Consider the following 26,922-nt stretch of genomic DNA (forward strand, 5'->3'; position numbering starts at 1 on the left):
TGGCTGGTTAGGTAAACGTCTGACTTTGGCTCAGGTCATGATCTCATGGTTAGTGAGCTCGAGCCCCATGTCAGGCTCTGTGCTGACAGCTCAGAGCCTGGAGCTTGTTTTCAGATTCTGTGTCTTCCTCTCTCTCTCTGCCCCTCCCTTGCTTATGCAAGCTCTCTCTCTCTCTCTCAAAAATAAAGAAATGAACTTAAAAAAATAAATGAACTTAGATCAGTTAAACCGAGAGATTTTGGTAAGGGAATTAAAAAAAAAATCAGTGAGTATTTTCAAACTGAATGCAGACCCCATTCATTTATCTACAACATAGCCTCTGAAGAAGAAAGTCTGCCCCCCCTCCCTACCACTCTGTTCCCCTGCCTTAGATCCTTGGTGGGTAAGTTCTGGGTGGCTGCTTTGCAGTGACCCTCCCCTCCTAGCCCATCATGGTTTGGGCCAGGGAGAGCCCCAATCCCAACTGGGCCAGAGGCTTTTCCTTGGAAACTTGAAATCAGAACCCAGAAAGGCATTCATCATCTTTGAGTGGCTGTTGGAGGCCGCACAATCTGAAGGGCAGGGAGGGCCAGTCTGCAGGGAGCGTGGCAGAGAGGGGTGAGAGATGGAAAGACCACCCCACACTTTGCCAGGACCTGGTTTCAGACAGAAACAGAGGGAGGCTGGAGGAGGGCAGAGCCCAGGAACCAGCGCCTGTGCGGGCTGAAGACATTACGGTTGGGCATCCGGGCACCTGCACTGTAGTGCGTGCGGAGAGAAGGCGCACACGCTCTTCCTTGTCCCGTCTTCCTTCTGGTTCCAGCATCCTGCTGACACTCCGCTCTTCCCACCTTGGGGAAGAGAATCTCTGTATCCCTAAAATAAATTCTGCTTTTCCACTTAGGCTAGCTCACGTGGGGTTCTGGCACCTGCGGTCGATGAATTTACCTCCTTTCCACTTCTCCCACGTCGTTTCTCTCTTGTGGGCTTCAGTCCTTAGCAAAACTGCCAAAGCCTTCGGAGGTGCGACGTGGTGCTAACCCTCCATGCTGACATTAAGCACAGAAGTGAAACACAGCTCACACCTTTTCAACGGCTCTCGCCCAGTGGTACTTTCCTCTGGAATCGAGAAGCAGCTGTTTCCAGAATAACGTCGCCCGTAATCCCTGACTTCCATGCCACCCCCACTGCCTTCTCAGTTCAGTGGAAAATGTCTCTCCACCCCCACCAAGAGCAGAAGCCGTGTTAAGTGACCGAATAGTAGAAACAACAACAACAACAACAACAACAACAAGACATTCATGTGTGTGCACCCTGTGATTCCCACAGATCTCGCAACTTGAAGCTGTAGGAAACCCTCGGGAAAATGGGAGGCAGGAAACCAAAGGACGAGCGGAGGCACACAAATTCTCTTCTGGTCTTTTGCAAAGGCCCAAGTCCTGCTGAGGGGATGCTGCAAAGTCTCCTCGGTGTTGGAAGGAGAGGGCTCTAAGAATTAGAGGAAAAGCAAGAACAAATCCCTTGGCCTAAGAGTGGTCCCATGAGCAGTGGGAACGCTTGCTCCGTGGCGGGTCCGCAGGGGGTCAAGTTCTCAGCCTGGGTGGCTGCTGGAATACCTCAGGCGGCTGACCAAGGGGAGGAGACGAGAGTGGTATTCAAAATACACAGCACCTTCTGGGACAGCCGGAACAGACGCTGGCCATAAACAAGCCCTACCAGTGAATGCTGGCTACATCTCAAGTCCCCTGGTGGCGGCCATTTGTGCTTGGGCCCCCAGCATCCGTCCCTGTCTGATAAGAGCACCCTGGTTTTCTTTTCTGTTGTCTTGGTGGGGCTATCGATCAAGGGTGAGCCCAAGACCCGAGTCAGGCCAGTGGAGGCTGTCTCCTTGGAATCAGACATTGAGTGAACTGGCGTTAGAATCACACGTGGTTTACTCTCCAGCAGGGGCCGGCACCCGGAAGGTTCCCTAGATTCCTTGGTCTTTGTTACCGCTGTTTCCAACCTTGGTTTTATCACTTCCCCCCCTCCATGTTGTTGTGCCCTCCCGGTAAATTCGCATATGCTTAAGTAACCAGAACTGGTTTCTGTTGCTTGCAACCAAAGGACCTCGGCGAGGATTTCAACGCCCAATGTATGGCATGGACATGCCAGAGAAGGGCTGGGCTCTCACGGGCCATGGCAGGTACTGACAAGGAGGAAGGAAGCAGCCATCACCTCGAATCCTGGCCGTTGCAGGATCTGTTCTGTAGACCTGGTCTGTTCTGAGACCACCTGAGCCCTGAGATTCTCCTACAATTCCAGGTAGAAGCCCCCCCCCCCCCCCCCCCCCACCAAATGACACTGAATTTCTTATCGTCCTGATGGGATGGGGACTCAGAGTCAAAATCACAATGACTTTAAGGAGATGATGAAAATTGTATTTCTCAGCACATCTGAGTTTGTGGGCTGAGCCTTGTGGCTGCTGCATGAATTGTACAGGATTATGAACAGAGATGGGATGATGGTACATTTCAATTTCTTGGCCCGGACCCAGACTCTGCCAATACTACCCATATACCCATGGCACACTCAAGCCGATAGATCGGCCCTCCTATTATTTCTGCCTTTTGCAAAGTACAAACTAACTAACCTGCCCGTTTTTTTTTTTCTCCCTAGATATCTATCAGTTGCTTCCATCTGTTTTTTGGGCATCTGTTTTTCCTCTGTCCCCACTATTACCCTTTTCCTTCTCCCATGTATGCTGTTCTTTTTTGTTTGTTTGGGACAATGCCAGTGGGTGACCAATGATCGATCCTACGCTTGGCTTTGTTAAAGACTGGCACATCCCTTAGACCAGCTGGGGCTGCACTCTGGAAATAACCTGGGGAGCTTTAAAATACCGATGCCTGGGTCCCTCCCTCAGGGAATTGGATTTAATTGATCTGGGATGCAGCTTGAGAATGACGGTTCCAAGAACCTTCTATGAAACTCAGAATCGTAGAAATGATGCAAGCCGAGCCAGCCTCCTGTCTCCTGATAGGTAAATCCTCAAGCCATATCAGAGCCACGAGGGGAACTAACAGAACTCTCTTGCAATGTACATTTAATTAGTCTGGGATGGGGCCAGGGCACCTGTATTTTAAAGAGCACTCCAGCTGACAGTAATACGTAGGAGGCTAAGAACCCTCTGACCCAGCTGGGAAGGTTCTCTGCCCACTGGTGTCTTTACCAGGGCCTTTCAGAGTGTGCTCCCCAACCTGTAGCATCAGCATCATCTGGGAATGCCCTGGAAATGTCAGTTCTCAGGCCCCGCCCCCAGTCTACTAAATTGGAAACTGCGGGTGGGACCCCGAAAGCTGGGTTTTCACAGGCCTCCAGGTGATTCTGCGGCTGTCTACCTGAGTTGTTTACTATCCCCAGGGTGACTTTTCCTAGCCTGGACAGTCAACAGCGCTTCCTGACGGCCCCCGCAATTCTCTCCTTTCCCCTCAAGGGTCCTGTTCTGTTACTGAGCTTTGTGAACCCAGAGCCCCGCTGTGTGCGTGGACACAACTCTGCCCCCCCAGCCTCTCGTTCCGGCCACGGCTGGAGATTACATTCACCAAGTCAAACAGGCAGTCTGGAGTTACCTCGATCTCACTGTCCCCCGCTGGGGAGGGGTCGCTGCTCCGCTTCGACCGGCCTCGGAGCTTCCCGTCGGAGGCCCGGTGCGGCCTGTCGGCGTCTCCCTCCTTTGCCGGCGTGGAAGGTCCGTTGTGTGTGTTGTATTCGCCTGGTGTCGGAAAGGGAAGGGTGGACACATCAGAAGCTTTGCTGAGTGTCGCCTCCCAGGAAGTATCACACCAGAACCAACAGTGGTAGGTCCCAAAGGCAGCACAGAAGGCAAAGATCTTGTGGACTCAAAACTGCTCATGACGGTCCCTCAGGCTGCCTATTCAGAATCATTCACTCATCGAGCGAAGATGCACTGAGTGCGCAGAGTTCCAGGTACTGGTTCTCACAGCACTCAGCTTCTAGAGACAGGAGAGGTGCATTAGACAGACAAGTGAGTATGTAAGATGCCAGGTGGGGCCGTGTGTTACCGAGAATTAGCAAATGGGCTGGGGACGGGGAGAGCTGGGTGGTCGCTAATGGGTATGGGGCCGCAAGGGAGGGCCTTGCGGATGAGGGGACACCTGAGCAGAATCTAGGGAAGTGAGGGTGGGCCACTGGGGGAGCTGTATTGACAGTGTTTGCAACTCTCTCTATCCCGAAGCCTGAGACTCCCCAGACGAACAGAAGGAAGAAAGTCAGTAACTGCGTGGAGCAGGGCAGCAAACTCTTCTATCTTGAAGACCCCCCTCACCCCCAACTTGGGGTGAAAGGGAGGTGTGTGGGGAGCATTCTCTATGCTGCTGCTCTCCCTATGTGGCCTGCTCCATTCTCTATTAAAAGCAAGCCCCTGGGGCACCTGGGCGGCTCAGTGGGTTAAGCTTCCGACTTGGGCTCAGGTCATGATCTCACGGTTCATGAGTTCGAGCCCCGCGTCGGGCTCTGTGCTGACAGCTCGGAGCCTGCAGCCTGCTCTGGATTCTGTGTCTCCCTCTCTCTCTGCCCCTCCCCCACTTGCGCTGTTTCTCTCTCCAAAATAAATTAAAAAACCTATAAATTTTTTTTTTTTTTTTTTAAAAGGAAGCCCTTTAAATCTTCACTTGTCAAGACGTTTGTGGATTTGAGAATTAGGGAGATGACATCCACGAAAGCACCCGACACGGGGCTGCACTTAGGGCGGTGAGGAAATGATGTGAACCGAGTTCTGGCTTCATCCACACTCACGTGGGGGTCGGTGAGGAGGTGCAGGGCAGGGGGCAGTCACCTGCTGCTTCCATTCAGGTGGTGCTTCTGCACAGAGAGGCTGCCGCACTCATGCCCTCACGCCACTGTCCACCAGCCCTGCATGAGTGAGCAGCACACCCTCCCGGGACCCAGGTCCCAAAGCCGGCATCCAGGCTGTGTGTTAAGCACAGGAGTTTGAAATATGTGGCTTTTTATGAAAGCGTAGTGACTTCATTTCACTCACAAAGTGGGATGATGTCAGTCCGCGTCACCCTGCAAAACCAGCGGTAAAGGCAGAACCAAAGTGTGGGCGGGCCAGCCCTCGTGGCGAGAGGGACAGAAGCGGGAACCGGGGTGGAACCTTACAGGACACCCCCTCCCGCGCTCTCTTTTACAGCTGCTTGTTTTAGTTCCCAGATGCATCCCGTGGATCTCATCTCTCCTTCCATAATCGCCAGTTCTTGGATCATTAGGAGGAAAATGCTTTTGTCTAAAAAGACTTGGCAAGGGACTGATTTTTTTTTTTTCCTACCCTGGAAGGACTATTTCCCTCCAAAACCCAAGGGGATGAACTTGGTTTATTTAATATTTATAAAACTTCTTAGCAGACTGAGGACATGATCAGAAAAGGTTTGGTTTTGAGTTGTCAGGACTGTGGGGCCACCTCCAACTCCCCAACAGTTCCAGGACACAGCATTAGAGATTTCTGAATATCGAGCGAGCAGACTTTCTTCGGGAGGGTGGGGAACAGGCAGTAGATAAGTTCACAGGTGCTTACGAGTCATAAATAAGGTTTATCCGGATTCACTTGGTGGTTCTAAGGCTATGGGGGCTTAGAAAACACCTGTTGAGCCCATCAAAATCCAGGCAGATATTATTTAAAAAGAGGGAAAATGCCAGGCATCGAAGAACTGTCTAAATAAGGTGTGGGGGAAGCCACTGTATTAGGAGTACCCCTTTCCCCAATCCCAAAGCAGCAGCCCCCTTCCCAACTTTCTACATTCTTGAGAATGAAGGGTCAAGGTTGAAGGTCACAGTCAGAGCAATTTACGTAAACCTTCCTTGGAGTCATTTCACTTTTTTCCTTTCTTCCTTCTCGCGCTTTGACAGGACCTCCAAGATGCTCCTTATTAATCTCTTTGTGACCTCTCCCTCCTACTCCACTTCCCAGGCACCCACCGATACACTTTGTCTCGCTAGGAATTAGTTTGCTTTTTCTAGAGTTTTAAACAAAGGGAATCACACGGTATATATTCTTTTTTTGCCTGGCTTCTTTCAGCCAGAATAATCATCTTGCGATCCGATCCGTGTTGTTATGCATACTGATAGTTCATTCCTTGGTGTTGCTGAGTATTATTCTCTTGTACAGATATATCACGCTTGGACTTTGGTCACTTGTGGATGGACATGTGGGTTGATTCTAGCTTGGGGACGGAACAGAGCTGCTATGAACATTCACACGTCGATCTCTGTATGGACGTAAGCTTTCGTTTTACCAGCGTGACGACGAGGTTGTATGGTGAGTCTGTGTTGGACTTTTTAAGCAACCGCTGAATTGTTTTCCAAAGGGGTTGTGCCATTTCACGTTCCCACCAGCAGGTGAGAGAGTTCTAGTTCCTCCACATCCTTGCCACCCTTCGGTAAGGTCAGTCTTGGTGATTACAGCCATTCCCAGGGGCACGCAGTGGTCCCTCCTTGTGGATTTGCACCTCTCTAATGACTAACGATCAGCCTCTTAATTATGTAATTGTGTACTTTTTTTTTTTTTTTTTTTGCCATCCCTGTATCTTCTTTGGTAAAGCATCTAATCAAACATTTGGTCCATTTCATTACTGAGTTGTTCATTCTCTTAGCCTTCGGTTTTGAGGATTCCTTATATATTCTGCATCCATACATGTGATGGTTAATTTTGTATGTCGAGTCGATGGGCTAAGTGATGCCCAGAGAGCTGGTAAAACATTATTTCTGGGTGTGTCAAGGAGGGTGTGTCCAGAAGAGACTAGCATTTGAGTCAGTAGACTGAGTAGAGATCTGCCTTCACCAGTGTGGGGGGAGGGGGCGGTCACCCATTCCACTGGGGCCCAAACAGAACACAAAGGCAGAGGAAGGGTAAATTCTCTCTCTTCTTGAGCTGGGATGTCCACCTTTTCCTGCCTCAGGCACTAGGGCTCCTGGTTCTCAGGCCTTTTTGCTCAGACTGAATTGCACTACTGGCTTTCCCGGTTCTCCAGCTGGCAGAAGGCAAATCATGGGATTTGCCGATCTGAGCTACTTCTTATAATAAATTTCCTTATGTCTTTCTCCTACTGGTTGTTTCTTTGGAGGACTCTAATACAACTTACTTTATCAGATACATGCTTTGCAATTATTTTTTTCCCAAACGGTGGTTTGTCTTTTCATTCTCCTGACAGTGTTTTTTAAAGAGCAAAAGTTTTAAATTTTCATGAAGTCCAATATATGTCCACCTCATTTTTGGATGTTTTTGGTGTCATATATGAGAACTCTTTGCCTCACCCAAAGTCACAAAGATTTTTCTCTTGTTTTCTATAGATGTTTTAGGGTTTTATACTTAGGCCTATGATCTATTCTTTTTTTAATTTTTAATTTTAGAGACATAACATGAGTTGGGAAGAGGGGCAGAGAGAGAGCATGCTGGGCGATACAGGGCTCTACAGGGCTCGATCCTACAACTCTGGGATCATGACCTGAGCCTAAATCAAGAGCCAGACACTCAACTGACCGAGCCACCCAGGTGCCCCTGGTCTATAGTCTATTCTATGCAACTTAAAAAAATTTTTTTAACATTTATTCATTTTTTGAAAGAGAGAGAGAGAGAGACAGAGCATGACACAGGGACATAGGGACACAGAATCTGAAACAGGCTCCAGGCTCCAAGCTATCAGCACAGAGTCCAACGTGGGATTTGAACTCATGAACCATGAGATGACGACCTGGCTGAAGTCAGACGCTTAACCAACTGAGCCACCCAGGCACCCCATATACAACTTGTTTTTAATGTCATGTGAGGTATGGATTGAGTTTTTCTGAACACAGATATCCAGTTGTTAGAGAATCTTTTTTTGAGAAGATTATCCTTTCTCCACTGAATTGTCTTTGAAACTTTGTAAAAAAAAATCACTTGTCCATATACATGTGGGTTTATTTCTGCAATCTCTATTCTGGTTCATTGATATACTTGTCTATCAAAACCGTATGTTGTGATTACTGTGGCTCTGTAATGAGTCTTAAAATCAGGTAGTGTTAGCCTTCAAACTTTGTTCTTCTATATCAGAGCTGTTGAGGCTATTCTAGATCCCTTGTATTTCCATATGAAGTTCAGAATCAGCTCGCCAATCTCTAGAAACGAGTGGGATGTTGACAGAGATTGTGTTAAATATATAGATCAATTTGTGGAGAACTGACATCTTAACAATATTAAATCTGAGCTGTGAACAAGGTGTATCTTTCTACTGACTAAAGTCTTAACTTCTCTCAGTAGAGTTTTGTAGTTTTAAGTGTACAACTCTTGCATATCTTTTGTCAGATTTATCCCCAAGCATTCCATATTTTTTGATAACACTGTATGTAAATGGCACGTAAAACTATTCTATTTCCCACTGTTTGTTGTCACTATATAGAAATAGAACTCACGTTCATACGTTCACTTAGTAGTCAAACTTTGCTAAACTCACTTTTTATTTATTTTTAAAAATAATTTATTATTTTAATTTAATTTTTATTTATTTTGAGAGAGAGAGAAAGAGAGAGTAAGTCAGGAAGAAGCAGAGCAAGAGGGAGAGAAAGAATCCCAAACAGGCTTTACACTGACAGGGCAGAGCTTGATGTGGGGCTCAAACCCACAAACAGTGAGATCATGACCTGACTTAACGTTGGACACTTAACCAACTGAGCCACCCAGGTGCCCCACTAAACTTACTTTTTAGTTCTAGCTTTTTAATAAATTCTATCCAATTTTTTACTTAGGTGATCATGTCATTTTACTTCTTCTCTCTTTATGAAGTTTTGCTTCATATCCAATATGGAGATTTTAATTTATTTTTCTTGCCTTATTGCACTGGCTAGAATCTTTAGTACAATGCTGAATAGAATTGGTAAGAGTGGACATCTTTGCCTTGTTTCTGATCTTGGGGGTAGCTGTAGGTTCTTTGTAGTTATCCTACTTTAGTCAGTTTGGGCTGCTATGACAAATATGTCACAGACTGGATGGCTTAAACAGTAAAGATTTATTTCTCACATTTCTGTTGGCTGGGAAGTCCAAGATCAAGGAACTGGCCAATTTTGTTCCTGGTCAGAGCTTCTTTCTGGTTTTCTTGCCTTCTTGCCGTATCCACGTATGGTGGAGAAGAGAGATGTTATCTTTCTTGTGTCTCTTTTTTTTAAAATTTCTTAACAAATGTTTATTTATTTTTGAGAGAAATAGAGACAGACAGAGAGCAGGGGAGGGGCAGAGAGAGAGGGAGACACAGAATTTGAAGCAGGCTTCAGACTCTGAGCTGTCAGTTCAGAGCCCGACGCGGGGCTCAAATTCACGAACCATTGAGATCATGACCTGAGCCGAAGTTGGACGCTTAACTGACTGAGCCACCCAGGCACCCTGGGTGTCTCTTCTTATAATAGCGCTAACTCCACACATGAGGGCTTCATCCTCATGACCTAATTACCTCCCAAAGATCCCCACCTCCAAATACCATCACCTTGGGGAATAGAACTTCAACATATGAATCTGGAGGGGGACACAAATGTTCAGTCCATAGCATGTCTTTTTCTAATAAAGAAAGTTCACTTCTACTCCTAATTTGGAATTTTATCAGAAACAGATGATAAATTTTGTCAAATACTTTCTCTGCATCTATTGAGATGATATCTTTTTTTTTCTTTCCAGTTAGTTAATATGGCAAATTATATTGATTTTCAAATTTTAAACCAACTGTACATCCTTGGGATAAATCCCACTTGGTCATAATGTATTATCCTTATTTTGTTTATTGTTGGACGGATTTGTTAAATATTTTGTTTAGAAATTTTGTTATGAGGGATATTGGTCTATAGTTTCCTTTTCTTATAATGTCTTTGCCTAATTTTGGCATCAGGGTAATGCTGACCTCATAGAATAAGTTAGAAAGTATTCTTTCCTCTTCAATTTTCTTAAAAAATTGGCGTATAATTGGTATTTCTTACTTAAATGTTTGGTAGATTTAATCAGTGAGGCCATCAAGACCTGGTGATTTCTTTGTGGGAAGATTTCTAATAAAAGTTCAGTTTATTTAATAGATATAGGTCTATTAAAAATATAGGTCTGTTTAGGTCATCTATTTCTTCTTGAGGGGGTTTTGGAAGTTTTTGCCCTGTAAGGAATTTGTCCATTTCATCTAAGTTGTTGAATTTATTGGCATGATGTTGTTCACAAAATTGCATTACTATCCTTTTAATATCTGTAGGGTCTGTAGAGATGTCACTGCTCTCATTTTATTAGCAACTTGTGTCTTCTCTCTTTTTTCCTGTATCAACCTATCTATTTTCCGTTTTTGCATTTCATTGATTTCCATTCTGGCTTTATTGTTTCCTTTCTTCTTTTTACTTTGAGGATAATCTGCTCTTCTTTTTCTAGTTTCTTAAGGTGGAAGATGAGGTGTTTCGCTTGAAATTATTCTTCTTCTCTAACACAAGCATTTGTGCTATAAATTTCCCTTTACATACTGCTTTAAATGACAGTCTATGAATTTTGGACATGTTGTGTTTTCATTTTCATTACATTCAAAATACTTTTAAATTTTCCTTTTCTTTTCTTTGACCCATGGTGTATTAGTCAGTGTTCTCCCAAGAAACAGAACCAACAGGATGCATTTGTGTGTGTGTGTGTGTGTGTGTGTGTGTGTGTGTGTGTGTGTATGAAGAGACTTATGATAGTAACTGGCTCATGCAGTTATAGAGGTCACAAAGTCCCACAATCTGTTGTTTGCAAGCTGGAAAACCAGGAAAGTCAGTGGTATAATTCAGTCTGAGGCTTAAGGCCTGAGAACTAGGGGTAGGGGGACTCTGGAGGGGTTGGGCCCCACTGGTGTAAGCCTTAGAGTCCAAAGGCCTGTGAGACAGGAGCTCCAATGTCTGTCCAGTTATCTTTTTAGATAATCTGCATTATACTTAAAAGTTTGAAAAGAAAAAAAGTCCTTAAGCAACCACTACTAATTCGTCTTTTCTCTTGAGTAACATCGTATGTTTAGATTTTGCCCTCTACACCAGCAAACTGCCCTGCAATCATCTGTAAATTGTCGGGGGACTTCATATGACTGTTAATACATGTCAGTGAAGACGGGGCTGGGGGCTGGGGGTGGAGAAGAGCATCAGGATACTGTATCCAGGCAATGCAGAGAGCGAGCATGATCTGTCGGTAATATATAAACCTCTTGAGGCTCTGGAATTTGGAGCCAACCACTCAAGGAGATCCTGGATAATTTCAAAAGTGGGGTTTTATGGGAAATTTTAAGAGAGTGCATGTGTGTGTGCGTGTGTGCATGTGCACACATGCATGCTTGCATGCCCTTCCTTTATAACAGACACTGGGGAAAAGAGGCAAGAGACCTCAGTTATAGCTGACGATTATTTATGTCATTAGATTTTATGTGAGCTTGTTAGACACACAGTAAAAACCATCTCAAGCACTTATTGTTGAACCTTAGACTAGAGGATAAATGAAGAACAGGGGGAAACAGTAAAGAAAGATTTCAAAGAGACACAATGAACCTTTATGTTTGCTCTTGAGGGGGAACAAAGATACCCTTCCCACATACCCCAAATTCTTGGGAAGTAAGTCTTTGGAATCCAGTTCCAAATTATACATAGGTAGTGGCGTCTACGTGAGGATTTCCTGCTTGTATTTCCTCTCTGGAGCCTGTTTGCAGTGACCACATTCTTGGCCACCAAGAAAAGTTTGCTAAATTTCATCCCCTTCGAAGAAAGCGATTTGGAACTTGTTACATAGGTACTATGCATTCATTAAATACTCTGCGATGAAATCGCAATGATCAAAATCAATGCTCCAGCCTTCAACTTCCTTAAAAATTGACTTAAAAATGCCTGGCTATGTTGTTTCTATTTGTCGCCAAACCAAGGATAATTAACGTGTCCCCAGGGATGGAAAATATAAGGGCTAAAAGCAACAGCGGCACCAAGAACCCCAGGAACAAAAGAAGTCTCCACTCTTGCTCTTGTTCTAAACACCAACCAGTATGTATTGAATGTCCACACACTGTCATGCCAGCTCAGCTTCTACAAGCCAGAAGAATCAGTGGGTTCTGAAAAACCCACTGGAAAGAAAAGCGAACAAAGCGCAATGACCTCTTCTTCACACTTGGACATTCTAATTCACTTGCTGTCATGTCATTTAATGATACTATGCCTGAACCACTGCACAAAAGAGAAGATACGTGCATAGGTCTATGGAAGGAATGAAGGAATCAACAGAATGGTGAGTGAGTTGTACAGGGACGTACATCACCCAAGGGCCAGCACATGGACTCTCCCACACGTTGCTCCTAATCTAGGTGGGTTCCATAAGTAGGGGACACCTGTCACTTTGGCCCACCCCGCGTCTCTTCCATCTTCCTCTGGGTAATGGGCTCTGGGTTTCCTTGGGAGACCACCTCTCCCTCACTCAGTCCACGTGGCCTGGGTGGGGATGACCCAACTCTAGCTCCAGCTGTGGGCACGAGACCCAAGTCTGCTGTCCCACCCAGCATTCCATCCACTGTCACGGAGACTGGTGTGAGGACAGGTATGTGACCTAAGCTGGGCTAACGGGGGCATTACCTGGGACCTCTGGTAGGAGCTGTTAGGAAGGAGGAACTCCCTGAGGGGTAGATAAGAAGGCAGGACTGAACCCTGGAGCAGCTGGTGGCCATCTTTGCCACCACAATGGGAAGGCCTGCTTGAGGGTGAAATGAACCCAGGGAAATGCAGAGCCAGAGGAACAAAGAGACGAGTCCCAACATTATCATCTGAACCCCTGGACCCAGCCCCGAATCCCTGTACTTCTTGATGACATACACCTAAAAATTCCTTTTTTTGCTTAAACTAGTTTGCATTGCATTCTCTATCTTTTGAAGCCAAAACATCCTGACCAGCAAAAGGGATTCCTAATAAGACTGTTATGCTATTGGAAAGGCACACGTATGAGGATTTTTTAAAACATTCTAGAATTCTCGATGAGAGAGAACCAAGGTTTGAAGGCCGCTGCCCTTCTGTTCTCAGATGGGTTTTAGAGAACATAATCTCAGCTACGTGTGGCTACTGAGTATCCAGGGGCACTGGTTACGGAGCCCAGCAGGCCCGGGTTCAAATCCCAGCTCCACTAATTGCTAGCAAGTTACTGATCACCCTGATCTTCATTGTTCTTACCTGGCAAAGAGGAGGTGACTGAAAACCTGTTTTCATAGGGATTGTGAGTTTCCTTACCACAGTCTGTAATTGTGTATTTATGTGATTATTTGATTCCTGTCTGAAAAAATCAAGAAGTCTGCGTTGCACTTTATTTTGCTTTCTAAACTAAAGAGCACCTGGAAAATAGCAGGTACTTTATAAATATTTGTTGAATCAGCATATAAATAAGCGAAATGAGAAGACCACGCAGATGTGTGCTTGGCACGTCACGGACGGGCAACAAATACTAGTTTCCCTTCTTTGAGGACCAGGGCTCACCAACTCCAGTGCCTCCCTGGGCCAGGCAGGTAATGAACTTGAAGGAAACTGGCCAGATGTGGAATTGTGCATGCCCCGTCTGATGGGGCAGACATTACAGACAACAGCGAACTGTTGTCACTTAGGAATGCAGACCTAAGCAAACAGGTTCAGATCTGCTTTCAAGAGATTTTCAGATAAAATTTTAAACATGGGTGGAATGAAACACACACGCACACACACACACACACACACACGCACGCACATCCCCGTACATCTTGATGACATACATCTAAAAATTCCTTCTTAAAGAATTTTTTAAAAAATTCCAGTCAACAAAATATATGTGAGGGCTGGATTTAGCTTTTGGGTGAGTTCATTACAGCTCATTACAGCTGGGACCTATGTCCAGTCCGCCCTTCATATGAAAGCTCAGATCACAGCCACCAATGACCCTGAGACAGCGACGGCACTTACCGCCAAGCAACTCGGAACTCTGGCTGGGGGCGCTGTGCGGTGCCTCCTGGAGGACGTAGGTAGACGTGGAGAGTGGGGAAGGGCCGATGCTGCTGGCCGGGACATAAGGAGGGCCGTAGGATGAGCTGTAATACTGGGGATACTGGCCCTGATGGAAGCCAGGGTAGGAAGGATAGTCCTAGAAAGGGAAACACATGAGGCTGTGAATGAGGAGGCCAGTGGTGAGGGGCCTCGCATATGTGTGTGTGTGTGTGTGTGTGTGTGTGTGTGTGTGTGTGTGTGTGTGTCTATTGTGTCTGTCCCCATCTCTCCCACTAGAATAAAAGCTCTGTGAGGACAGGGACTTTCCCCAGATGCAGACCCCCCAAGACGAGGTCGCAAGTGCAATTTTTTGGGAAAATGGTTGGGGGTTCCCGGCACTTCCCTCCTGCCCTAGTCACTGGTTCTTGGGGACACCCTCCACCCTAGGGCTGCCACGGCTGCCATGTGGAGGTCAGCAGGTGCACCCTAAGGGACGTGGGTGCGGCTCTGTCAGTGTCTGTCTTGATCACCACTGTATCCCTCGCACATGGCACAGTGCTGGACACACAGTGGGACTCAGTAAATACGAGACAAATCAACGAACCAATGAATGAGGGACAAAGACCCTACACACATACCCAGGAGACCAGGTGACATGTTCATGAGGGGTACAAATACAGCAGCACTTATACAGCATCAGGGATCCGGAATCTTCTATGAGGAAGTCGGGGACATCAAATAAAAGAGTGCCAATCCCCTTTTTATCAAGCTTTGCTTAAACCAACCGGACATTCCAGCTCTCCCACGGTAGTCATTGTTCCAAATGTTCTGCCCCACCATCACCATAAACTGAGCCTTCCCAACCCTGCGGGGACTCACGGGTAGTTTGGGTTCTTGGGCCGTACCTCAGCCCTACAGAATCAGAATTTCTGGGGGGTGGCATTTAGAGAATCTCCGTCTTTGACAAGCTCCAATTGGTGAAGAACCACACCTTTTTTTAAAAAAAAAAATTTTTTTCAACGTTTATTTTTTTGGGGACAGAGAGAGACAGAGCATGAATGGGGGAGGGGCAGAGAGAGAGGGAGACACAGAATCGGAAACAGGCTCCAGGCTCCGAGCCATCAGCCCAGAGCCCGACGCGGGGCTCGAACTCATGGACCGCGAGATCGTGACCTGGCTGAAGTCGGACGCTTAACCGACTGCGCCACCCAGGCGCCCCGAACCACACCTTTTTAAAAAGGGCTTTTACTTACAAGTGTTTTTATCCATGGAGATAGTACCCCGGAAATAATATAAGAGATGTGTGAAACAAATTTTCAAATCTTCCAAGGTTTACACCATTTAGATTCTTTAGCTCACTGAAGAAGAAACAGTGCGTTCCTCGTATTTAAATACGTTAAATATGGGGCGCCTGGGTGGCGCAGTCGGTTGAGCGTCCGACTTCAGCCAGGTCACGATCTCGCGGTCCGGGAGTTCACGATCTCGCGAGATCTCGAGTGATCTCGCGTGAGTTCGAGCCCCGCGTCGGGCTCTGGGCTGATGGCTCGGAGCCTGGAGCCTGTTTCCCATTCTGTGTCTCCCTCTCTCTCTGCCCCTCCCCCGTTCATGCTCTGTCTCTCTCTGTCCCAAAAATAAATAAACGTTGAAAAAAAAAAAATTTAAACACGTTAAATATTCCATAGCCCACCTACTCCGTGGTAGTTCTGTTTTAATGCTAGCCTGAAAACATGCTCGCGTTTGGTTCTGAAATAATTTTAGATTTATAGAAGAGGTGTACAAGCGGGACACAGACTTCCCATACACCCTTAGCCGGTTAACTCTTAATTTACTCTCAAGTGAAGCCGGGACAATCAAACTATTAGCCAGCGTTCACCTTTACAGGGTTGGCCTGGTGTGGTTTAACGAGCATTTATAAAGCCCCCACTGTGTGCCGGGCACTCGGCACCGGAATGCAGAACCAAAGACAAGGGGTTCTCGTGCTCGAGGAGGTCACGTTTGGCAGGAGAGCACATGCGTTTGCATTCACAGGTTCGAGATTCAACAGTCAATGGGCGTCTCGGGCTCAGGTCAAGGGGGAGTATATAATATCGCCTATGGCATCTTGGAAATCTGCTGATAATTCCAATTTCTCTGTCTCTACGCTGTTACCTTTCCGATGGCCTTTTGCACAGCCTGACTCCTGTGGTCTTCAAACCCAGGGAGTAAGAGACTGCATTTCTGGCAGGGGTGGTGGGCAGGGGTGGGCTCTGGGGATGCCCTGAGTCAAGGGGGCGATTTAAGGAAAGAACAGGGAAAACAAGTGGCGGCGAGCGACATCTACCTGGTGCACACTTCCGAATCCAGCCGCGTTGGTCAGCCCGTTTGCTCCTTGATAGATCCCCGCTGTGCCTGCAGGTTGGAGGAATGGGTACAGGTGAGGTTTCTTGCAGTCAGAGAGGGACGGGGAGGAGAAAGATTTGGCAGACGGGTGGGCTCTTTGAGGGCAGACAGGCTGGGACGGAGCCATGACCTTGGCAGTATACCAAATCTCTCTGCCGCTCTGTTCTGTCGACTGACGAGTACAGTAACTCCTTCATCAAAGGACTGCGGTGAGCAACAAGTAAGACAGCACATAGAGTACAGATTCTTGTTCTTCACAACCGCGGTTAAAGAGACTTGCTCAGAAACCTGCGGTAAACGTACATAACCTAACACTTACCATTTCAACTATTTCCAAGCCTACGGTTCCCTGGCATGAAGCACATTCACACGGTTGCGCGACCTTCCCCACCATCCGTCCCCAGAACGTTCCTCCTCTCGCGAAGCCAGGACTGCATCCGCATTAAACGGTGACTCCCCGTTCCTCCCCTCCCTCAGCTCCCGGCACCCATCCCTCTGCTTTCTCCACGAATGTGACTGCTCGGGAAACCTCATGCAGACAGAAACACCTAGGATTTGTACTTTTGTAAATAGCTTAGTTCACGTAATGTAACGTCTTCAAGGTGCGTCCGTGCTGTGGCAGGTGTCAGAACTTCCTTCCTTTTTGAGGCCGGATAACATCCCATCGCACAGATACACCACATGTCGTTTTTCCATGTATCTGTCGGTGGACACGTGGATTGCTTCCGCTTTTTGGCTGTCGTCAATAATGCTGCTAAGGACACAGGCGTACAAACGCCTCTTTCGGACCCTGCTTTCAGTTCTTTCGGTTACACGCCCGGGCCCCTCCCCCACTCACGCTCTGTGTCTCTTTCTCTCTCTCAAAAATAAATAAACATTCTGGGGCACCTGGGTGGCTTGGTCAGTTTAGGGACTGACTTCCGCTCAGGTCACGATCTCACGGTTCGTGAGTTCGAGCCCCCCATCAGGGAGATGCTTGAGGCTCTCTCTCTAGCCCTCTCTCTCTGCTCCTCCTCCACTCATGCTTGCTCTCTTTCTCTCGAAATAAAGAAACCATAAAAGATTTTAAAATATTTTTTTTTCAACGTTTTTTATTTATTTTTGGGACAGAGAGAGACAGAGCATGAACAGGGGAGGGTCAGAGAGAGAGGGAGACACAGAATCCTAAACAGGCTCCGGGCTCTGAGCTGTCAGCCCAGAGCCCGACGCGGGGCTCGAACTCACAGACCGCGAGATCGTGACCTGGCTGAAGTCGGAGGCTTAACCGACTGCGCCACCCAGGCGCCCCTAACGTTTATTTATTTTTGAGACAGAGAGAGCCAGAGCATGAACAGGGGAGGGTCAGAGAGAGAGGGAGACACAGAATCCGAAACAGGCTCTGGGCTCTGAGCCGTCAGCACAGAGCCCGACGCGGGGCTCAAACTCCCGGACCGCGAGATCGTGACCTGGCTGAAGTCGGACGCCCAACCGACTGCGCCACCCAGGCGCCCCACCATAAAAGATTTTAAAAATAAATAAACATTAAAAAGAAGTGGAATTACCGGGTCATATGGCGATCTGACTGCTTATTTTTTGAGGAACCTATTGCTGTTTTCCATAGCAGGTCCGCCATTTTACATTCCCACTCACAGTGCCCAGGGTTCCAAATTCTCCACATCCTTCTCGACACTTCTTTTTTGTTTTTTTTTTGATAGCAGCCATTGTAACGGGTGCGAGGTGGTAAATAAATACACTGAATGGTGGTGAATTGAATAAATAAATGAAATGACTGTGGCTCTCAGAGCATCACTTGCCCCATCTGTTAAATGGGACTAAAGATGATATGACTAGAAAGTGCTATTTAGTGAGTGGGCTATCATTTAAAAAAAATTTTTTTTTAACATTTATTTATTTTTGAGACAGAGAGAGACAGAGCATGAATGGGGGAGGGGCAGAGAGAGAGGGAGACACAGAACTGGAAGCAGGCTCCAGGCTCTGAGCCATCAGCCCAGAGCCCGACGCGGGGCTCGAACTCATGGACCGTGAGATCGTGACCTGAGCCGAAGTCGGACGCCCAACCGACTGAGCCACCCAGGCACCCCAAGTGGGCTGTCATTTAAGACTGGGCAGTCAGGCAAGCCCTCTGTGAGGTGACACTGGAGCTGAGACGTGAATGACAGGGAGCCAGCAATGGAAACAGCCAGGGGGAGGGGTGTCCACAAACACTGAGCACACACGTCCTAACGGAGGGATGTGCTTGGCAGGTTAGAGACAGAGAAAAAAAAAAAAGGCCAATGAGGCAGGAGCCCAGGGAGGGAAGGGGGTGGTTACAGGAATATCGGTGGACGCCTGTGTGTCAGGTGACATTCTGACACCAAGTGAGGCATTCTGGACAAAGTGAGGCATAGAAAAGTCAAGTGATGTGCACAAGGCAGCACAGAGAGTGGGTGACAGCTGCTGGGACTGGAACCAGGCAGTCTGACCCGAGTTTTCTTTTCTTTCTTTTTTTAAAAAAAATTTAAATGCGTATTTACTTTTAAGAGGAAGAGACAGAGCATAAGCGGTGGGGGGGGGGAGGTGGGGGGGGGCGGGGTAGAGAGAGAGAGGGAGACACAGAGTCCGGAGCAGGCTCCAGGCTCCAAGCCGTCACAGAGCCCGACGCGGGGCTCGAACCCATGAAATGCAGGATCATGACCTGAGCCGAAGTTGGATGATTAACTGCCTGAGCCACCCAGGTGCTCCCTGACCCGAGTTTTCAACATCACTCTGTGCTGCTGCTTCTTTTGCAAACTGTTTTGTTGGGGATACAACTTATATACTCGAGAATTCCTCCACGGGGTGAGTTGGATGATTCATTTTTAGTTTAGAGAGAGAGTGGGAGCATGAGCTGGGGAGAGGAGGGAGAGAGAAAGAGACAGAGATAGAAAGAGACAGATAGATAGAGAGGGAGAGAGAAAAAAAAGAGAGACTGAGCATCCCACGCGGGTTCCATGCCTAGTGTAGAGCCTGACTTGGGGCTTGATCCCACGACCCCAGGATCATAACCTGAGCCAAAATCGGGAGTCAGATGCTCAACCAACTCAGCCACCCAGGTGCCCCTTTTTCTTTTTTCTTTTTTTCAGTTGGATGATTTTTAAAGTAAATTGGAATAGGATGAAGGAAAACTAAGAAAGCCTGTCACAGCAGATACACTCTGAAAAGATGGGTACGAGCAGTTCTTGAAACAGACAGGAAATGTAAAAAAAAAGGAACTAAAAAAAAAAAAGGAATCTTGAAACATCAGGAAGAAAGAAAAGAAGGAAAAAGCAAAACTAGGGGTAAATAAATTCTCCTCTCTGTATGGTTATGCCACCAATTCCACACGCAGTTGGGTTTCTAACAGTTTGCTATCACATTTTAGGAATTGTTTTTTCAAGTGTGTTTTATAATTATACCAAATACTGAAACGGCTCCAGAGCGAAATCTACAAAATAAACCATATCCATATGCAGGGGTGAGAAGAACATGCACTGGGGGGCGGCAAGCGCTCTGGAACGCCTGCTGGGGAGCGGCGGGGCCAGGAAGGCTTCCTGGAGGAAGTGGCACCTACACTAATCTCTGAGGAGGAGCTGGAGCAGCCAGGTGAAGAGAGCGAGGACAGGAACACGGCCACAGCTGGGCCTCCTCTCCCAGTCTCCTCGACGTGGGGGGCCCGTCCCAGGGCCAGAAACCGCAGAACCTGTCCACCACAGCGTGGCACGCTGGCATCCCATCCTGTCCTCCGTGGCCTGTTGGGCGTGGCCAGCAGAAGGTCTAGGCCGGCCTCTTCCATTCGAAGCCATTTTTGGGTTATGGTTACCACGGTGACCCTACCTGCTGAACTGAGCAACCCACCTGCCCTAGGAAGTCGCCTGGCTGCCACAGCGTTTTCTCTTCTGATTTCTCTTTTCTTCCGTGGCAACCTGATGACGACTGAGGGCGGGTCTGAAAACAAACAGGCCACCCTCTCCTCCATCTTGTCCGTCGGTATCCTTTCTCCCAAACGGCCTCGTGTTTGTTTTCATTTTGAGACCCAGGGGCATCTGGAGCACGGACGCCCGGACAACGCGTGCTGTGCCGAGGGCACCCCCAGAGCCCCTGCAGGGAGAAGCCCGTCCCATGCCTGACGGGACCCGAGAGGACGGGCCATGCGGCCCCCGAAATCTCGTGCCACAATATGTGGTCTCTGCGGGGGTTTTCCAAACGGACCCACCTTGAGCTGGGATGTTAAAACACCGGCTTCATGCCTCCATCTGGTTGGCGGGGTGCCCATGGGAGGGCTGGGGAAGGCGAGGAAAACATCCTGTCTTAAGGTGATGGTGGCGGGTCCCGCCGGGGGTCCCCCAATATCCATTCACCCCTTCTGTCTCCGCTTTGAAGCCGGGCACACGGCCGATTAGAATAAAACACTGCCTTTCCCAGCTTCCCTTGTGGATGGCGTGGCCATGTGATGCGCTCTAGACAAGGGGAGGGGAGCAAGTTTATGTGTGCGATTTCTCGATTGTGCCCCTCAAGGGCAGGGGCGGGGCCTCCCTTTCCCTGCAAAGGAGGGTCTTCCTGGATCGCATGGCTGAGCATCAAGACGTAAGGAGCCTGGACCCCTGCCACATTTGCAGACCACAACGACCACATGAGCAGAACAATTTCAAGAGGAGACTCACCCGTTTAGTCAACAACACACGTCCTAGTGACCAACCAAGCATCCCTGTGTCAGGTGCCGTTGTGGATATGGCGGGAAGTAAGAGGCTGATGCTTACTTACGTTCAGGGAGGAGACAGAACACGATCAAGTGGATAGTTAGCACAGCGCTACTGAAATGTGGACTGAGGACTGGAGCCTGTCCGCAAACGCTTCCCGATGAGATGACTACAGACCCCGGGAGACGGCGTGCAGGAACTTCTAACGTCTTGCTCAGTCTGATACTAAAAAAATCCGGACTCTCAAAACAATTTGATTGTTTCTGAACCGGTTTTTTTTTTTTTTCTTCTTTTTTCATGACTGGCCCATCCTTTTTGAAATGCTTCCATTTCCCTCTTCTCCTACGAAATTTTAATATTGTAGATACACCGCGTATCTATTTAGGGTATTGGCGTAGATTTGTGCTTAACACGAAAAGAGTAAGACGTTTTCGCCCCTCCTCTGAGAAGCAGTGTTTGTTCCTTTTGGGGGATACAGCCCCCACTCAGAATGCAAGGTCTAGAGGTTTATTTTTATTGCGTCTTACACTGGGTTCAGGAAAAGCCCCTGGTCCTTCCCCACGGTGAACACGTGAAGTCCTGGGCGAACGGCACCAAGGGTGGGCCTCCATGCCAAGTAAAGACGTCCCCAGCACCGCACGTTGTCATGTACAGTGACTTCTTCAATGCTGCTGTCGACCCTCTAACATAGTGTTACTTAATTTACAGAAACTCGGTGTTGGGAACGTTCTGATGCTCGCTGAGCCGCATCTGAGCTGGAAACTGCTCTTTTTAAAGAATTTTTTTTTTCAACGTTTATTTATTTTTGGGACAGAGAGAGACAGAGCATGAACGGGGGAGGGGCAGACAGAGAGGGAGACACAGAATCGGAAGCAGGCTCCAGGCTCCGAGCCATCAGCCCAGAGCCCGACGCGGGGCTCGAACTCACGGACCGTGAGATCGCGACCTGGCTGAAGTCGGACGCTCAACTGACTGTGCCACCCAGGCGCCCCTGGAAACTGCTCTTGACGCACCTACTTGGTTGGCCATAAAAAGACAAAAAAACCACCCCAAGCCGTACAGGATGGAAAGCAACAGGTATCGGTGAGGATGTGGAGAAACTGGAAGCCTTGTGCGCTGCGGGTAGGGGCGTAAGATCTACAGGGGCTGTGGAAGGCGGTACACGCAGAATTACCGTATGACCCAGCCATTCCCCTCCCGGGGACGTACCCCAAAGAGTGGAAACCCGATGTTCAAAAATACCCTGGACACAAACGTTCCTAGAAGCGCTACTCACAAAGCCAAAAGGCAGAGCACGTCTAACGTCCGGGGGCTGATGAATGGATGAACACAATGCGGCACATCCATCCAATGGAATATTAGCTGTAAGAAAAGGAAGAAGTCCTGATGCGCGATACCACGGGGATGAATGTCGGGAACATCGTAAGTGAAAAAGCTGGACCCCCAAGGCCACGTACTGTCGGATTTCCACTTACATGAAACGTCCAGAATAGGCCGATACATGGTCAAGGCAGTACGCCAGCGGCTGCTGGGGGCGAGGGGCAGGGAAGAATGGGGAGTGACAGCTTCATGGGTAACGGGGTTTCCTTCTGGGGGAATGAGAATATCTTGGACTCAGACCGAGGCGGTGGTCACGCAACACTGCGAATGCACTAAATGCCACTGAACCACATGCCTTAAAATGGTTAATGTTTTGTGAATTTCATCCCCATTAAAAATAAATCAAAGCTGCTGTTCCCACTGCCTCCCGGCACCGTCCCTCAGCCAGCCTCCCAGGCAGCAGCAAAGGAAGGGGACCGGGAGGCCCAGAAAGTTCAGGACCCTTCCCTCTCGCGTAGGACTCCTGCACAGTCCGTGCCTTGAGCCCCGAGGGCAGAGATGATAATCTGCGTCTCCGGGATTCCTCGCACCCACCTCTTCGGCAACAACCTCACGTTCCCTTCCCAACCTCTTCTTTCCCTCTGTGGGAAGTATTCTGGCTTCATCTAACCAGGCTGCAAGGTTCCCTGCAGAAGGCTCTTCTGAACGCGGGGAGGACCAGCTGGGCCCGGCTGCCCCAGCCAACGTGTGCCACTTTCTGAACTCACGAAGCAGCACTCATGCGCGGGGGCCGCTTACAATGTGGGGGGCATCTGGGATCTTACAAATGCTGTCACTGCGAGAAGATCCATCCTCCTTTATTACTGCTGTCTGGAGGGCCGGGGCCCCCAGGGGGACGCACTCCATGCAAACGGGGAAGGGACCATGCTCACCGCACCCAAACCGCCCCACGACGGGAGGTTAACTGCATAAAAGTGGCAGCGCCTGCCCTGATTCTGGAGAATTCCCCGCGAACTCAGCACCAGACGTGCCAGCAGGTTTTACACGGCAGATTAGACAACAGGGAACCCTATCGACACGGAGATGTTTAATGGAGAGATCCTAAGGAGAACGCTGAGAGGCGTGCGCTTTCTGGACATTTCTCCCCCGTGTCCCTGCGGAGAAAGCCCTCCCACGGTGCTGCAAGGTGGACGATCTGGTTTCACTCTTCCTTCCTCCACCGGCTACTCCTCACCACATAAGCACAAGTGAGAGGTGGAAAGCCATGCTGGGATGAGGGGAGGAGGGGAGGCAGGTCAGGACACCTGGGACTTCTCCCAGTCACATCAGGGTCCAGGGTGCTGAGCCGGGATGCAGAGGTGCGTGGAAGAAATAGCAGCAATGAATCATCCCAGCTCTTGTGTCCTGAAGTTTAAGCCCTGGCATCTGGGAGGATTTGAGGCGCAGACCAATGCTTCTCAAACTGTCGGCGAAGGGCCAGTTTAACAAAGATACGGTTGCACAGCCAGCATGCAACTCATGCCTCGTGCATGGGAGTTGGGACACCACAAGTCCCAAACGGGTCTGCACCCGGTGCTGGGACGAGCCTGGGGGTGCGTGCTGGGTTGTGCCTGGCGCAGGATTTAGTACTTAATTGCTGGGAAAGTCTCCCTCGCTTACTCTCAGTTCTGTACTTAGGTTATCACAGGCCAGTGAGTTTGTGGACTGGCCCCAGTTGGCCAACTAAGAATTAGATCGATGTAGGCAAAACGGCTTAAGAAATACAAGGGAAGAAGGATTCTTGTGGGTGGATGGGGGATTTTCCTGGCTGGAGAAACGGGGCAGGCCAAGAGGGAAGGCAAGGGGGTGGGTAGAGAAAGAAGGAGAGAATGAATAGGGGGTCCTGGGGCAGAGGGATCCTCTGTCCCCACACACAGCTGCTGAGAAAGCAGTGAGCCCTTCCTCCATGGGAGTCTGAGCCAGGCAGCCCTCAAAACCTTCTGGGCCCAACAGGAGAGGGGGGTGAGGGTAGGAGCTGGGGCAGCCACCATGTAAATGGCAACTGACACATGGCGACAGTGTTGGGAAACACTAGGGGGTGGTGGGGATCGTGGCAAACTGGAATGCACAGTTTTACCTAAGGGGGGGGCAGCAGTTTGTGGCAGGTGCTGTCTGGCTCCCCACAGGTATTCCCAGTTCCTTTCTCCTTGCCAGTTTCTTTCCTCGCTTTCCCAGTTTCCCCTGCAGTTCCGGGAGGGCTGTGTAATCAGGTTCTGGCCAAGGGGCTTCTGGGAAAGACCTTTCTTTTGTTCCCCTGCCAGTTCTACCCCTGGATGACGGAAGGATGTAATGCCTGGAGTTATAGCAGCCATTTTGGGACATGAGGCTCCAAACGTAAAAGCAAAAGGCTGCCATGCTGAAAGAACCTGGTCCCTGAAGATACAAACGAGCTGCCCATCCAACTTTGGGGTCAGACTTCTTGCTAAATACACGACAAATGTTACTATGGTTTGGGCCAACATTAGTTGGGCTTCTGTTACTAGAAGCCAAAAGCATTCCGAACTGATACGATGCTACTCCATTCCAGCCAACTTCTGTCACCTAGAAATGAGTCTAATGTCGTCCGGGCTTCTGATTTTTCAAAAGAAGTAAACAAATCTGGATTTACATGTGAAATTGCCCAATTTTTACGTGTGGGCAACAAATACAAATTAGTGGGGACAAAAGAAAAAGAAAACAAGCAAAAATATTTTGCAGGGGGTGGCCTGTGGGTTTCCAGTTTGTGACGTCTGGTCTAGGAAAATAGAACGACGTAAGATCCCTGTGCCCACAATGTGGCAAAGACACGGCAACGAAGGGCCCCAGACTAGAAGGAGCCTCACAGGCCAAGAGAAAGGACACGTTGGCAGCAGCCTGGGTCTCAGCGACGAGGAGGATGAGGCCCTGACACCACAACACACTGGCGGGGGGTAATCTAACCACAACCATGGTCGAAATTCTGGAGAATTTGGGGAAAGCCCTGAACGACTACCACGAAACTTTCCCTCGAGCCCAGGGGAGCCGTAGCTCAAAACAGAACTCATGCTGAAAGGGCGAAAATAAAGTCAGATCCACTTTTTACTGAGCTTCCAGACCGAGATGTGTCTCTTCTATGCAAGAGACGGGGATTCTCTACGTCCCTGGAACTCTGCCTCTGCCGGTGTCGGGGGTCCCCTTTTGTCCTCCTGCAAAATGCTGGGTGCTGACTGTTGAGTTAATTCAAGTTCATGGCACGTCCTCCTCACTTGTGCACCCAAGACCTCCTGTTTTTAAAGAATCTGTTTCCGTTCGTTCCCAGTAACTCTTGCGTGTCTGATGCACCTCCTATTGTTTCTACGCGTGCCTGCAAAAGTGCATTAGTGCTTTGTGGGCAGGTGTGTAATTTTTGTAAATTCTGTGTGTTACATCCCCTGTGCTTTCTCAGTTTTTTCACTCATCGGTCAGTTCTTCAGACCCGTCCATGTTGCTGTGGGTATGTCCTGTTTGTCCCACTCCCTACGGGTTCTCTGATGTTTTTTGCCCAGGGTTAAGTTCCCGGGCTCCGTCCACAATGCTGTAGGCAACCCCCCCCCCCCCCCCCCCCCGCCACCCCCACTCACCTGTTGCCCTGGCAACCGCTCAGCCCTCCCTCGTGTGCCTTCTCCGTATCTCCTGCCCCCCCTCCTCCAGGAGGGCACCCCGCCCACCACAGCCCGGCTGCCATGCACACCCTGGGACCGTCCCCGAGTGGGTCTGGGAGTGAGTCTCCATGGGATGTAGCCTCAGAGGTGGGACTGCCGGGTCCCGAGGTCGTAAGACCTAATCTCCCTAAGGGCTGGGCGAGAGCTCTTGACTGCAGGTGCGTGTTTCCCCCGGCCCTGCACTCCCACCGCCGGCTGGAATAACTCCACTTGTCAGTGTGGCTGTCCTATAGCAGCACTGACATGGGCTCTGACTTGTCTCGAACCCACGCTTCTCTGATCACCGGTGACTCTGCCCATCCCCCTTGCGCTTGCTGCCTTCTGGATTTCCACTGCCCTCCACGGAGATGGTGGCCGTCGCCATGAACACCTCTCCTCTTTTGCTTGGGCTCAGCTCAGCTCAGAAACCTCCTGGTTACTGGCGTCAGCACTCGGACAAATAATAATGAAGTCATAAGAATGGCCTCCATTTACTGAGCCCGTCCTTCCTTCCCCAGGGCCAGTCACTGTACACGCAGTATCCTGCTTAATCTCCAGCACAACCCTAGGAAGTCCGTCCGAGTAGGAAGTGGCACAGCAGGGTTCAAGCCCAGGTCAGCCTGACCCCGAAGCCCCCGGCTCCCAGCCAGCGCATGGCCCTGCCTCCCAAGCAGCTGTGGGAAACAGCACAGGTCACCGCCTGCCTCGGTTCTCCAGCCACGCCAACTTCCCTGTCGCCGCAGGTCTGGCCTGCCATCCCCAGCAGTGCCAAGAAAGCCTTGTGGATAATCCCAATGCAAAGCATCCCCTCGTCAGTGTTACATGCTTGGGGATCGATCTTGCGAGTCCTTTCCCCACAGCAAAGGGACCTACCGTTTCGGGTT

General features: G+C 49.0%; 1 protein-coding gene across 3 annotated transcripts in view; it reads right to left on the reverse strand.

Annotated features, from left to right (window-relative positions):
• The window catches only part of EYA2 (EYA transcriptional coactivator and phosphatase 2), a 267,325-nt gene that overhangs the window by 85,598 nt on the left and 154,805 nt on the right, over positions 1–26,922 (reverse strand). For all 3 annotated transcript variants that reach the window (XM_047852863.1, XM_047852864.1, XM_047852865.1), the window contains 3 exons: positions 16,289–16,356; positions 13,948–14,125; positions 3,591–3,733 (listed from right to left, as the gene is read on the reverse strand). In XM_047852863.1, the coding sequence (XP_047708819.1) occupies positions 3,591–3,733; positions 13,948–14,125; positions 16,289–16,356 (389 nt within the window). The remainder of the gene's footprint in view (positions 1–3,590; positions 3,734–13,947; positions 14,126–16,288; positions 16,357–26,922) is intronic.

Source organism: Prionailurus viverrinus, chromosome A3, assembly GCF_022837055.1.
Source record: "Prionailurus viverrinus isolate Anna chromosome A3, UM_Priviv_1.0, whole genome shotgun sequence".
NCBI lineage: Eukaryota > Metazoa > Chordata > Mammalia > Carnivora > Felidae > Prionailurus > Prionailurus viverrinus.